Source organism: Neodiprion pinetum, chromosome 4 (genome assembly GCF_021155775.2).
Source record: "Neodiprion pinetum isolate iyNeoPine1 chromosome 4, iyNeoPine1.2, whole genome shotgun sequence".
In the NCBI taxonomy this organism is placed as follows: Eukaryota; Metazoa; Arthropoda; class Insecta; order Hymenoptera; family Diprionidae; genus Neodiprion; species Neodiprion pinetum.
This window is the reverse complement of record NC_060235.2, coordinates 18,329,988-18,345,497: the sequence shown is the minus strand read 5'-3', so window position 1 is coordinate 18,345,497 and position 15,510 is coordinate 18,329,988. Positions and strand designations below refer to the sequence as shown.

Below are 15,510 nucleotides of genomic sequence, written 5' to 3'. Positions count from 1 at the left end.
AGAGAGAGAGAGAGAGAGAGAGAGAGAGAGAGAGAGAGAGAGAGAGAGAGAGAGAGACTGGCAGCCAGTCTGACCCAACACTGACACACTCCACTGGCGCGAGCCTGACCTCCGCGCTCTGCAGCTCTTTACCCCAACTATTGATTATTTCACAACCAACGCATTTCCACCCCCGAACCCCCGTTTCATTTTCTCCCATGATGCCTGTTGTTACACCCGTATTATACATGGATAATTACACTCGAAACTTTCATTTTTATTCGACGAAACGACGACGACATGTAATTGTTCGCATTATTTATATTATTGTTGTTGTTGCGATTATTATTATTATTGTTATTATCAGTAGTAGTGGCAGTATTAGAACAACGAGCGACAAAACTTCGGTGAAGTGATCGTAGAATCGGTAAAAAAAAAAAAAAAACTACGGCAGTGGTTATTTTTTTTTTTTTTTTCTTTGGGTTTTAATTAGATTTTTTTTTTTAACCAGAATCAAATCGACAAGTCAAATTTCGTATCGGTCGAATATTATTTGTAATTGAATTTCGTGAAAAATTTTACGCGGAAGCATGTAGGAACGAAAAGGAAGCGAAACGAAACAATCGAAGATGAATCGTGGACAAAAAAGTACAAGCAAAGTACTCCAGAAGACTAATTCTTTCTTGTGCGAATGTATGTATGTAATAAAACACCACGCGGCTGTGATAATCTTATTACACCTTATACTTGGATTCAGCGATTCGATCCGATGTGTATTTTACACACGTACGAATGCAAAATTTACACACAGCGTGTGTACACTTTGCACGATTGTAACGATCATCGATTCCCTATCTAACGATACATCTGCACAGGCGAATACACGGATACGGGTATACTTTACACGTATATACGAGCGGAGTCGTGATAAATTATACTGAATTGTGTTTGCCTGCAGCAGGGCAGAGGAGAGGAGGGTTGGTTGGTTGCTCGGTTCTCCACCCCCTCGGCGACCTTGTTCCTGACCTTGATCCCGATTCGCTATAACACGCACTCGTCGTTAGCCCAAATCTCCCCTGCAGCCGATATCGATATTCTTTCTTACGAGGAGCGATAACGATGACGAGAAAAAGAAGAATACAACCGATAAGAACGACGGGGTGAAATGGAATGAATTTATTCCGTTACATGCCGGGAGTTTTCGGTGAAACTTGCCGCTCGACGCCTGTCGGACAGGCAACCCGACCTACATCTCGTATTCCAGCATTACCGGAATGCAGCTCCGGTTGCCTATCCCGTGGCGTTGAACGGTCAGTTTCACGGAATACTCGGGGGCTACATTGCTCGCGGTTGCATGCCTTCAAAGCGGTACCGTTTCGATGACGTTTTTCTTCATTTTCCATGCCTACACGTATATGTATAAATGTACATGTATGCCTGATTGTTTAGGGCGATTGGAATCCTCGGGGTGCATGGCAATCCAGAATTTACTCTGGTGCATGCAGTGCAGGGGAAGGCTGTACGGGGGGATGGGGGAAAAAAACTTCATCGTCGTAAAATCTAGACCGAGGACAGCCGTAGGTTGTAGGTCCGCGGTTAATACATGCATGCATAAGTATGTGTATACCCTCTGCGCATTCAACTCGACCGGGCGATACGTCTATAGACACGTGTTACACCGGCGCCTAGATATTTAGACCCGGATCTCTCTATTGTCCCCGTTAGATCGGCTCGCGGCATGTGGAACGTGCTTAATATCTACAGACGAGGACTTGACGTCTAACCTAACCTAACTCGAATGGATTCGAGGCGACTGCGAGTACTTAAGGACGAAGGGTCGATTATACCTTGAGGATGCATCGGGCGCATGTTATTGTTTGCAAACAAAAAAAAAAAAAAAAACAATCTCCTTACAAAATGGTTGCGAAATTAACGACGTGACTGAACAATTTTTCAGATGGGGGTGTCAATTTAATTAGGCTTAATTAGCTCGAAGGAATGCGAAAAAACAACAGAAATTTTTTTTCAATTCTTAACGGATTTGCGCATCGTGGATAAATTTTTTCTCGAAACAATATGATTCTGCTTCTTGTTTTTGGGTTAGAGGAAGAAAAGAAGATTCGTTTTGCGAATTGATTCTATGCACGTACCTATCTTATACAATTAATCACCTGAACTTGATTTTTTATTCAACTTTTCACATGGCCAAAAAAGTAATACAGGAAGAATCGATGCACAGCTTTCGTATAGGTACAACAGATTAACGCTTCGTGATCAAAATATTCGTTGATCTGATCTGATTAGAAAATATTCATTGAAAATGTAGTTATTTGTTGAAATTGGTTAGGTATAAATTTGTACGAATTTGGCACCAGCAAAAAACTTCTCGACACTGTAACTCGTCTCAAATCATTGATTACCGATATATTTAGATGAAAATTTATAGTTTTTCAATTTTTCTACTGTCACCAAGTAGACGGACTTTTAAAAACCCTCAAAACTTGTCAAACCGGTGATTCCATCATTGATTTAAAACAATTGTATCTCGGACATTTTCTTTTGATATTTGTAATATTGATAATCTGCACGGTTCAAAGATTGGTGCATGTTGTAATTAATCTGTTTCAATTTACAGATTAAAAATCACAAATCACGCGTATCGCAAAGTAAAAATTACGAATTACAATTTCAGATTATAAATTACAATGAAAATTTATATCTGCAATTTTCCCTAAAAATCACAATTCCAAATTATGATCGTAATTTTGAGACGTACGGGGAAAAATTGCATTTTCTAATTACATTCAGCGATTCGGGGCGCCTAAAATACAAATTACACACAGTAGCGCTCAAAAGTATTTTGATAGTATGAAATTCGTAATTACTTTGTCCAATCGTTTTTCTTAATTTTCTTTATTTTCACTTTATTTTCGAGCATTCGAAAGTTAATTTTGAACAATCATGTAGAACATCGAATGTCATTCAACAAATAATACTATTGATCTTTGTAGTCTACACTTGCACGTAATCAACTCACTTACTATCTTTGTCAAAATACTTTTTAGCGCTACTGTATACGTATGTTCGTATTTTGTCCTCGAGAGAGCTGCACTCAAATGTCACGATTAATTACAAATTGTAATTTAGCCACTGACCCGCAATTTATATTGCAAGCTCGGGTTAATCGAAATCTTTTTTTAGTCCCCTGACGCGCGGCTCGCCGACTATGATGGACTCTTGGGGGGGTCCGGGAGCGAGAACGGGAACCCCGCCGCCTTCGGCGGTCCTGCATCATCACCCGCATCAGCATCAGGCGCAAGGAGGCGGCGTAGGATCGGGAAACGGGTGCGGAAACACGGCGACGATCGTCACAACGCCGACACCTACGACGGGGACGACGTCGGTCACTCACGGGGGGTACGGAAGGACCGGTGGAACCGGAACCGGAACCGGAACGGCGCCAATAGCGAGTCCCGAGGGCGTCAGCGACGTGAGTTTAAATTTGTTCGTCCGTGCGTGTCGATTATGAAAGGTAGAAATGTCGGAGAAAAGGGAACGGTGGCGGTGCGGTGTCGAATTTTCAAATAATCGAAGGACTGTTTTTTTAGAATTTCACAAAATGGGAAGGGATGAAACAGAAATTTAAAAGTGGAGAAACGCGTTTGAAAAGACATTGGCTGACGGTATCCTTGTTCTTGCCGAAGATTCTACTGTGTTTGATGCTTTTTGTACCGAGACACTTCTACGTCGTTTCGAAATTTTCACGTTTTAATATTCTAAAGTGGAAAGGATTTTCGCGTCGTTGAAATATTGATATCACTATCCTTCTGTTTTCTGGTATTTCTTTTGCATCTTTTTTGACCTCACCCAAAAAGTAGAATCGTCATACAAGAAAATTTAGCCATATCGAATGTATAAAAATCGTGAAAATCTGATACTTGAAATTTTTAAATGCGGAAAGTCGATGTAGAATATAGAAAAGTTGAAGTTTATAGTGATGAAAATACAGAATGCCAAAACGGAGACTGTAGAAGCTTACAGAAATTCAAGTAAAAGTGTATAATACCGGTGTGTAAAATCTTTAAAACAAATGTAGAAACACAGAAAATCACAATGGTTCGAACAAAAATGGAGAACGCCAGACAGTAGAATCGTCGGAACAAATTTGGTGATATGTAAGAGTATAAAAATTGGAGTAAAAGCGTGGATCGCGGAAATGTAGAATCGCCAGATTAAATACAGACATGTGGTTCTAACATCAGCTGCTTGAGGATTCTACACTTCGGATCCTCGTAAAATTTCACCCTTCCACGTTTTGAAATTCTACAAATTGATTTTTCGCGTCTTTGTAAAATCGATAACGGTGATCCTTCCATTACGTCGCCGTTCTACTTTTCCACCCTCTTCGAATCGGCGTGATTCGGCGTTTTTTTTAATCGACACAAAACTCCAATTTCTCCGCCAGGTATCCCAGAAGTCCGGGATGTGGGACGACACGGGAAACTCGTCATCCGGAGCCGCGGAAGGCCCGTCGAGGAGCGTTTCCCACGCGGCGAGTCTCGACGCCATATCACGAAGGATGGTAAAACCGGAAGCCGGAAGAGCGCCATGCCGGAGTCTGACCTGCAGCGTTTGTAAGTATGCCTCGCCGAAAGATCACCTAACTCTACGTTAATCGGCGTGACATAAGTATGATACATACTTGTTTGTCGCATTAAATCGAATCCCCCAAATTCCGATTTCATCCCCTTCCCCTCCCTCAGGCCAATTTTTCCCTTCTTTCCTCGAGCGTATTTCGTCTCAAGCCATCGTACGCGTTGTAGAAATATCTCCGCGTTTGTGTATACTTAAATAAAATACACGCGCGCTCTTTTCTCTTGGGAGATAAGGCGGTAAGGAAAGGATGATACGGTTGGTCATTAATTAAGAAATGATACACTCATGGAAGTGACGAAACAAAAGGGAGGACGAAAGTTTAGAGTATTTGAAAAAAAAGGAAAAAAAAAAAAAAGAACAACAACAACAACAACAACGACGGCGAAAGAAATGGCGAATGTAAAGAATCAATGGTACAGTGTTTTGTTATTGTATTTATTATTTTAGATTAAAAATTGAAAATCAATTACTTGAAAATGAATTTTCTGAGTGAAAAATGAGGTGTTGAATATAATATTTTAGTAACGGGTCGAGGGAGCGAGAACGTGGCCCTCGAACGACGACCGGCGACCCTCGATAACTTGGCCGAAGGTAAAGCTTTGAAGGAAAAAAAAAAACACGAGCTCGTATATATTTGTTATACGTATATAAAATATATACAACTCGAAGTATTGCATAACGTTTATATACTGACCGATTTATACTATTATTAATTTCGATCATTATTATCATCATTATCATTGCTGTTATTATCGTCATAATGATGTATAATAATGATAAGCTACCACTGTTATACACCGAGCTTGACGCTGCAGTCCTGACTAACAAAACGATCAATTCTTATTTTTATAGTATACAACTATGTATAATTTATTAGCCAATCAAGCCTGACAAATCGCTTTCATAGCTTACATACCTCGATTCTTGTATACACGATATTATTGAATACGCGACCCGAAAGCTTTGAGATTCCAGTATTTATCTGTGAATGCAACCGTTCCTGAGTACGCGTGCGCGTTTCTCTGTGTGTGTACATATTTTTCAAACGATATTTATACACTCACGGACACGCGTACGACACGCCACACCACAAGCTTTTATGGCCGTTTCGTTACCACTTTCACTTTGGTCTGACACACTCACACGCTCGTTGAACAGACACGCAGTTTTCCCCGTTCGAATCGATCGCCATGATATTCGCGCTACTGAGCGAACGCGTTTTGAATATTGTGCGGAGATGTGAAACTTTATGCAACCTATTTTTTCACCAGTTTCAGATATTTTTCAACGGAAATTCGTTCCGCCGTTACGTCGAGCCTGTAGAGGGGATCTAGCCGATTCCAACGACACCAAACAACTCGTCGTTCCGTCAAGCCGCTGCTGAAATATCCGCCCTCGATGTCGAAAATCGTCTGCTAGCGCTCGACGGTCGGCCGAACAATGGCCGTTGTTTTAATTCGGGACACGATAACTCGATGATGAGTTATCGGACTGGCGTCGTGTCCGGTGTCGTTGGAATCGTCTCCTTTCCCGCTACAACGTAGAGCGGGTGAAAAAATTGACGGGGAAAAAAATACGCCAAGTAGTAATTTATAACGTTAGCGTTACGGAAAACGTTAGAGAGATAGACAAAGTGCAGTGCTGGCTTTTTGCCTGAATCTTTACGTAACAATTTGCGATGATTTTTTTGCGTTCTTTTTTTCTCATACTCTCTACTTACACTCACACCCGTTAGCCCCGCAGCATAATGTATCAACGATAATGCAGATACCTTATACTTATACGTGAATTTTCAAAGAGCACAGTAGTTGATGCGTTTTTGGCCGCACCTATATTACGCTATAGTACGTTAAGAATGAATTTTTCTTTTCAAATTCATATTACTATACTATACCATCAACGACAAATCACGGTTCCTCAACCCGGCGGCGGCATGTTACGCTATAATTCTGCATTCCTTCCTACCTTCCTCACTTTTATCACTTTTATATTACGCCGTGACATATTTATTGTCACGATCAAGAGAGAAACGGAGAGAGAGAGATGGATACAGATGCTGGAACCGCGGGGATGTCCACATATGCATACGTATCTAATATACATACGTATTATATTCTTTTTCCGTTTAAACGATGTCGACGTATTCCTCGCACGGTCCACTATAATGCCAATATTTTACTCTCCGCGTGCTTGATTACATATCGACGGTACTATTCCGCATACCCACCATTCAAATGTCCGAAAAAAAAGATAAGAATGTAAAAAAAAGTATTTAGTTTCGTCAATTTTAACCCGAGTCGTGTTAAAGTTATAATTATGCAATTAGCGATTATGGAAAAATGCAGTAATTCGAATGAATATATTGGTAATAAAAACAGAGAGAAATGAGGGAAAAGTATCAATTACAATGTTCCGTAAAAAGGCGTGAATAATAAAACAGTGAATCCTGCAACAAATCGACAATTCGACGATGCAAATTAAGAGACGAGGAGTATGCAAGATTTTTATATAATTCTTAAAGAAACGAGCTGGTAGGTATATAATAACGGAACCGTAAATTATATACCCATGGAAGTGACGAAGTTTGAAAATTCCTATACATTTGACGAATGGGATCAAATTATTACGAATCGACTTCAAATCGCACTGATCATTGTACAAATCATCAACCTCGCTGATACTGTTATTATCACTATTATTACAATGCCTATATTACTGTTATTATTATCATACATTGTGTATCGATTATGTATTGTCAAATATCTAATACAACATCATGTAATTAGTAGTGGCTGAATTATTAATTTAGACGAGAGTATATCGAGTGACGTTATATACTGTTCGTGACACGTTTCTCCTCTCATTGATTTACTTTATTTTGCGTTTTTCTTTTTCAATCTGATTTTTTTTTTTTTCCTCTCGTTATTACCGTTTCAAAAATTCTTTTCACAGGTTTAGAGCTTCTAGTGCCGATTTATTATATTATATACAATTGACCTGCGTTATGTATCAACTATATACAATTTCACTTGCAGTTATAGTGCTTCTAGATTGTACCTATAATAAATCTATACGTATAATTCATGCTCAATTTGATATGATAAAAATAGAATAAAATTAGAGCTATGAAAGAACTATAAAGACGAAGAATATTTTACGATCCTTATCGAAAGAAATTTCTCCAATTTTTACTGTATCTATTCGATGAAATTCGTTAACAATGAAATATCGAAAAATCGTTGATACGATAATTTAGAGCTAATTGAAATTCAAAATGAGTCTGAATTATCGAATGATTATATATAAACAATTAGAAAACTGAATTTTTATACATACTTGAATAGAAAAAAAAAAGAAAAACATAATGCGCAGATTTTACACAGAGAAGAGAAAAAATCTCAAGTTTTATTTACACGTGTTAAATTTTTTTATTGCGTCTTTCGCTCGTTTCTGCGAATCGTTTTTTAATACTTGGTTTCATTTATCCACCTGTATTATGTATGAATGTTTTCCAGCCACAAAACACTCCAAGATATTTCCCGGCGTAGCCTCGGAAAGCGATCTTCAAAAATGGCGGACTTCGAGGGACCGGAAGTCCCCTTCGCTAAGTCAAATGGGACCTGATTCTATCAAGCACAAGGTAAATAAATATAAAAAATGTAATAATTTACCACCCCAAATATACGTATAATAGCTTGTATGATATTAGGTATGCATGCAATTGTCGTAAAAGCGATTATAAATTATCGAATTATTGTAGGTTGGTATAATAAATTTCATCACGCGATCAGATTCCTTATTCTTATTAAGCGCGTTATCGCTATCGACTTTTTATTGACCCACGTAATTATATCTCGTTACAGTTCTCCCTTCAAGATAACGGCTCGGCGAAATTCTTCCAGGGAGCAATGCACACGCCTAACATGGGGGAAAAGGTCGCTCAGGTTAGTAGCAAACATTCCAATGTCCCTATATTAATCCTTGTTATAGTCGAGCTATGTATAGGAATGAATGCAGGAATCGCGTTTCCGAATTCCAGAAGTTACAAACCCCATCGAATTAACATTTTATCCTCAATAACGATGCCTTAGCCTAGTTTCTCCGATGTAACGAAAATTGCGTTCATTTTTTTTTTTTTTTTTTGTATATATCATACACATGCATATGTGTATAAAATTCGATCGATAGCTTCACAATTATATTACGAATAATTAAAAGAACGAGCAATAAATCGGATTTAAAAATTTTTTCAACCTCTTCTTCAATGTTCCAAAGTTTTTCTTACATCTTTCGACGAGTATAAGCTTGAGAATATTACGAGTATGTCGTTCGATTCGAAAAAAAAAAACAACAAAAATCGGCAATTTCACGGACGCGGAGTTACATATTTTGTAATAATCGTGAAATCTCATTTCGATAATACAGAATATTGTAGAAATGTAGCATTTCGAAAACTATACATTAACTCGTGATGATACATCGAAACAGACTGGATCCGATTGCCTCAATTCGATGTGGGATATAACCAATGTAGATATATTTCACGTACATAATGCATGTTACAATATAACGACGTGACGGCCGTCAAACTGTCGGTTCGCATATCCGGGATTAATTTCCGTCGGTAAGCGAACGAATGCGAACAATCCGACAGTGCAAATCCTCTAGGACGAGAGGATAGAAATGACGAGAGAAAAAAACGGCAAAGAAAAATAAAGACACCGATAGAAAGACAGAGAAAGAGAGAGAGGAAGAAGAAGAAGAAAACGCTTTCTTTCATGGCTTCTTCTTTCGCACCTCCAGCGCGTCTCGTTACACGCGTTCCACGCAACGTCGTCGATCTAATTTCAATGATTCTCAAATCGCCGTTTGCCCTGGTTAGTTTACACTCGGCACGTTACAGGTATCATCAAATTTTCAGCACACCGAATTACGCATACGATGAAAAACTCTAAAGTGTGCCAGAAAAATGAGTAGGAATAGCGAGCTGTGCGGAAGAAAAAAAAACGATTGTTCGATACTCTTGAGGTAAGCTTGCCAAACGCCGCGTTGGTACATTGCCAAAAAGGGTGGAAAACAAACGGAATGCGAAGAATGGATAAGAAGAGGAAAAAAAAAGATAAAAAAAAAAAAAAAGCAGAGACCGTTGAGTAACGAAAACCACGGAGTGCCGATTATCGATTCAAATGTTCGGGAATCGATTCTGCCACGCGGTGTGGATGAAAAAATTAAAAGAAAACAAAAAAGAAAAAACCATGAAAATGGTAAAAAATAAACGATAACCGTGGATTCGCGGTAAACGGACGGAACGGGTGATTGGCACGGAACGCCCTGTATACACGGCATGTTATGAACCGCAGTTCGACGCCTCGAGAAGGGGATGCGGGGGTGGGGATTCAGTTCTGGTAGAAAATTGTCGATGGCGCTAGCGTCGCGACGTTTAGTGTCGCAGTGTGTCTCGTCGGCGACTCACTTGCCTCTTTTCATCCTCTCGTCACGATATTCCATTCGCTCCTCGTCGGGTCTTACGTTTAAATAAATAACCCGCGGCCGAGTAACGTTCGACGGTATTTCCAAATAATAATAAACAATTCGAAACTAAATAACAATAAATTTATATATTTATATAGATATTTATATTTGTATGTTTTATATACATGTGTATATATATATATAAATATATATCTATACGTATATGCGTGCATAATAAAAAGATTGAACGATATTGTTAAACTTTTACATTAAATAATTAACGAACAAGCAAATTAACAATGACAAATGTGCAGCTGAAAGGAATCGATTGATTAAGAAAATATTTATGTATTGACGACATGACAAAATAATGCAATAACGGTATAATAATGAAACTACAATTTTTATTTATGCAGCGTTTTTGTGAATTTTCATACGTTTGCTAACGTTTTTTTTTTCTCGTCCATCGAGTATACGATAATATATTGTAATACTCTAATTATATATTTCGGAGGAATTGGAGCAAATGATATATTTATGATAATAATAATAATAATAATAATATCTTTCGACTTCTTTGTAGAAATACATGTCGCGGAATTGGATTACGTATAAAATCAAAGGTATTTCATTCTTACGACGAACTATGCATAATAATAATAGTAATAGCACTAATTACGACTATGATGATAATATTAATGAAAATAATTTTGCACATTTTAAGTTGCACCGTTTTCCGGCAGACGACGACGATACGCTTCACGTTCCTCCGTCCAACGGAAATAATAACAACAATAATAAATAATTATTTATAGTATAACCCACGACGAAGAAACAAACGTGTTACAAACTGTACACGTATGAGTGTGTGTGTGTGCGTGTGCGTGTGTATATATATATATATATGTATATATATATCTATATATATATACATACGCCGCCGAGTCCGCAAATTTGTATAGCCTACTGCCAAAATGCACCGCGGAACGTCGCCTACCATGAAATATTTCATCTGTACCTCTTTGTCCGATGAATATGTCATGAATTTGTTGAGCGAAAATTAGAGAGAGAGTAATATCAATTTATACGTTAAGAAGACGAAGAAGAAAAAAAAGGAGAGATAAAATCAACGATTTCGAAAATGCTAGAAAAAAAAAACTATAAAAAAAAAAAAAACTATAAAAACAACCCTCCGAAGAATTGGGCAATTTATGAAGAAAAAAAAAAATACACAACAATTGCGGTCGAGATATTTTTATAACCCAACGTTCTATGTACGTTGGTATTATTTTTTCCGTTGTTCGTGTATCGATGTGTTGCAGAATGAGGAAGAAAGAGGGAGGGAAATAACGGTGAGGAGAGAAAAATTTCGTTAACGAAATATCTGGGTGACATAAGTAAATAATAAAATGTCGGTGAGACTTGAATTCCACGGAGAGAAATGAAAACGCAAAAAAAAAAGAAAATCTCTCTGCATGATAGGTGAATTACATTTCGTGGATTATTTTTGAAAAAGCTCGTTCGTTGATCAGCCTCTGCGGTAATTTCGCATCGATTGATTTTCATCGATCAGTATCAAATAACGATAATTTTTCTTTCTCATTCGGTAATTATTCTTGCACATGTTAAAGTAATCATCGTTTGATGCGGCAGGCGAATCGGTGAGTTTGTTAAACAGTCGGATTATTTTTCTTGCTATCCTTTCCTTTCGTCAACGATATAATTATAGTACGAAATTTTTCGAAGAACAACGACTCGGCTACGATGAGTAAAAAAAATTAAGGAACAAAAAATCGGAGGTAATACAAATCCGAGCGAGTAAAATAGAAGCGAAAATGAAAAACGGCTTAAAAGGTGGTAGAAAAAAAAAAAAAAAAAATATGTAGTCAACGATTTTGATCACTCAATTAAAAACGACGAAGCGATCTACGCGGTAATTAAATCAGCGAACAGTGAAATACGGGGACTTTCTTAGGGGTGAGAAAGAGAAACGTTACATGTAGAAAGCTGTGAGCGGGGCTGCGAATGACAGTACGGAACGACTTGCGGAGGTTGGCTGCTGAAAGCTGGGAACGTAATGCGGAATCGATAGAACACACCGGCGTGCACTTCCACCTTCTTACATTAACAAACGACACATGCACGTCTTCCCGTCATATATTTCGCCTCGCGAATTAGGTGGAGGCGAATCCAACTCTGTACCTTATTATTATTAAAAGCTCGAAACTGTCACGCGGCTTGGCATTTTTTTTTTTTTTTTTTCTTCTCAATTATTCTACAACGTTTCTTTTTCTCCAATCGCTTAGATCTACACCGAAAACACATTATCACCGATTTTTGGAACGATTGATAACAATTTACCCATCGTGCCTTGTCTCGTTTTTTTTTTTTTTTTAAGAATTATGAAAAAACTCTGAAAGGCGAATACGATTTGTGCAATTTCAACAAATTCGAGGACTCGCGTTCAATATCTTTGTAAAGCGAAAGATGAGTAAGAATTTTATAACGTACATATTTGATTCAAGTATTTTTTTGTTTTTTTTTATTTTTCTCTTGGTATCATACAACCGTCGCAAAGTTTAATAATCAGAAGATATTTCACGGATACATTGCACCGTTTGTAAGACGTTCTAAAAAATTGGTCCATGATCAATATTGTTATCTGTCTGAAACGGTTTGATCGCTCTGGAAATTATTATTATTGTTATCATCATCATAGCTGTTATTTAAGAATACGCGATTGAATCAATTTATGCATATTAGGAAACTGTGCGAAAACAATTGCATTCGAATTGTTTATCGGCATTAAAGATTACCAAAGATTTACCATCGATAAAAATCTATTGGCTCGATAAGCAACGACACATCATTAGTAATAATAATAATAATAATAATAATAATAATAATAATAATAATAATAATGATAGTTATAATAAATTCGTAAAGTATGATATAACACAGTCTCCGTATAATGATTTTATGATCTGTCACTCACCGTAGATAATATTCAAGGTGATTTCGCGATAAAGTTACTAAATCGTTTCTGGATAACCAAAAATCCTCGACGTTGAACATGGTTATTACAATCTGAAGTGAAAAAGAAGCGAGTAATAATCGGATGTAAATTACAGGTATTTGAATCGGAACCGTTTGTAAGAATGGAAATCAGTGTAAGGGAAATCGGAGAAAATAAAATAATGCCTCAGACGATTTGTACAAAAATATAAGTAAATAAAAATAATATATAACCGTTAATTTTAGTGAAACAAGTGAACAGACCGTCCGAAAAAAAAAAAAAAAAAAGTTTCAACAAGATGGGGGCAAAAATTTGAATGCGGAGAGAAACAAACGATTCTAAGTTGTAAGAAAAAGCGACAAGACCGAAACGTTGATGAAACATTGGGTAAAAAATGTAATTGAAACGTATAAACAGTTCGAGAAGCAACGATGCGAGAACTGACTTGAATTGCGATAAAAAAAAAAAAACAAAAAAATAAAAAAAAAAAAGAAAAGAAACTAATTGCTCAACATTGGTGAAAAAAATTGAAAAAATCGGCGATCCGTCGGCGGATCCGTGGATGATAAATTACGAATGCGCTAAATGTACGATAATGAGAGGGAGGATAAGAAGGTGACCGAGGTTTTCGGGGGCCGCGACGTTCGGGGTGGTACGAGGAAGGGTGGGAGGATTTCGGAGGGGGGAGAAGCGGCGGGATCTCGGGAGCTACGAGGAGGGGGAGGGGAGGGCGACCGCGTCTGCCCCCCAGGGCCGGGGGACGCGGACCCGGATCTGGCGCCCCGCACGATAGGGGCGGGGGTCGCGGGGGATCCGCGCTCCCCTTGCAGCCCCCAAGACATACGGCTGCTCCACGAACTCGTCGAGGACCTGACCAAGGAGCAGGACGAGAAGGCGAAGCCGCGGGCCGAGCAGGTGAGGAGTCGACGATCCTGCCGATTCCCCGTTTTTTACTTTTCCATTTTTATCTTCTATCCCTTTGCCAATTTCCCCCTACGAATTAAGTATGCCGGGAATTCTGTCCGTCCACCGTCTGTGGTTTTTACGCAATACAACTGTAAGTCGTTAATTTGTTTACCGAGAGAGAAATTTTTGGTTCCGGTTACCGCTCAGTCCTTGACTATTTTCATTCTTTACCGCGATCGAAAAATATTGTTCTAGGTAGAAAATGAAAATTAGTTTTCTAGCTGTTAGCGGAAAGTCTAGTATCCGTTACTATTCGTTCTCATTACGATCACTCTTACTATATTTTCTCGTAACCGTTGCGAAAATTTAACGCTTGTGAAACGATAAGTTGACGTTAAAGCCTTGTTTAACTAAAAAATCAGAGTAAACCGAACAAACTGATTTTGCGTTGCAATTACAAAAAAAGGATCGACGATAGCGCAAAATGGTTACGCGTAATGAAATTTTTCTCAGTATTGTATAATAAGTAGGAGTGATTGCACGAACTCTTCGCTCGGATCTCTTTCCAGTTCGATAAACGTTATTCAATTATGTGAATGGTTTGTTTTCTTTACTTTTTTTTTTTTTGAATTTTTTTATTTTGTTGTTTGAGTAACTCGAAAGCCGGAGCACCGATCGAATCTGATATCTATCCAGTTCTGAGTTGGAAGCCGCGTCAATTGAGACCGAAATCGTGAGAATCGGTCTACTTGATCTTGAGATGTCATAATTCGTTGCTTTTCGATTTTGCTATTCGAATAACTCGAAAATCGGAGCACCGATTGAATGTGAAAACTTGCCAGTTCTGGGATGAGGAGAACTTCGACGGTTGAGACCGAAATTACCACATAATCGGTTCATCCGATCTCAAGGTGTCGTGATTGGTTTTTTTTTTTTTTTTTTTTATTTCAATTTATTAAACACGTAATCGGAAAACTAGAGCACTGATTGAACTCAAAACTCAAAAATCGGCAGTTCTGACAATGGGTTAAGAACAGTTGTATTAATTGAAATCAAAGTTATGAAAATCGGCTGAGCCGATCTCGGGATATCGTCATTGCATTTTTTTTTGACCTTGATATTCGAATAAATCGAAAACCAGGGCACCGATCAAATCTAAGATCTATTCGTTTCTGAGCGAAGATTCGCGTCAATTGGGACATTGATAATGAAGATCGGTTGATCCGATTTCTGTATATTATTCGATTTCAAAAAAATGATGTTATTTGAATAACTTGAAAACTGGAGTACCAATTAGATTTTGAAAAATCTCTGCTTTCAGCTTCCCTTTTATTACATATTCAACACAACATTGTATCCAGTAAATGAAATTATCATATTGTACAATTCGAATAAATGTTTGTCCATCGTCGATTGAATAATTGGATCCAAATGAAAATACAAAATACAAGAGAAAAATGAGGGAACAGTTATTCTTCTTG

General features: G+C 38.0%; 1 protein-coding gene across 4 annotated transcripts in view; it reads left to right on the top strand.

Moving 5' to 3' along the window:
• The window catches only part of sei (seizure), an 80,737-nt gene that overhangs the window by 24,604 nt on the left and 40,623 nt on the right, over positions 1–15,510 (top strand). For 3 of the 4 annotated variants that reach the window (XM_046623329.2, XM_046623328.2, XM_046623330.2), the window contains exons 5-9: positions 3,181–3,469; positions 4,445–4,613; positions 5,158–5,226; positions 8,151–8,275; positions 8,499–8,579. In XM_046623329.2, the coding sequence (XP_046479285.1) occupies positions 3,181–3,469; positions 4,445–4,613; positions 5,158–5,226; positions 8,151–8,275; positions 8,499–8,579 (733 nt within the window). The remainder of the gene's footprint in view (positions 1–3,180; positions 3,470–4,444; positions 4,614–5,157; positions 5,227–8,150; positions 8,276–8,498; positions 8,580–15,510) is intronic. The other variant, XM_069135531.1, reaches the window with a different exon arrangement.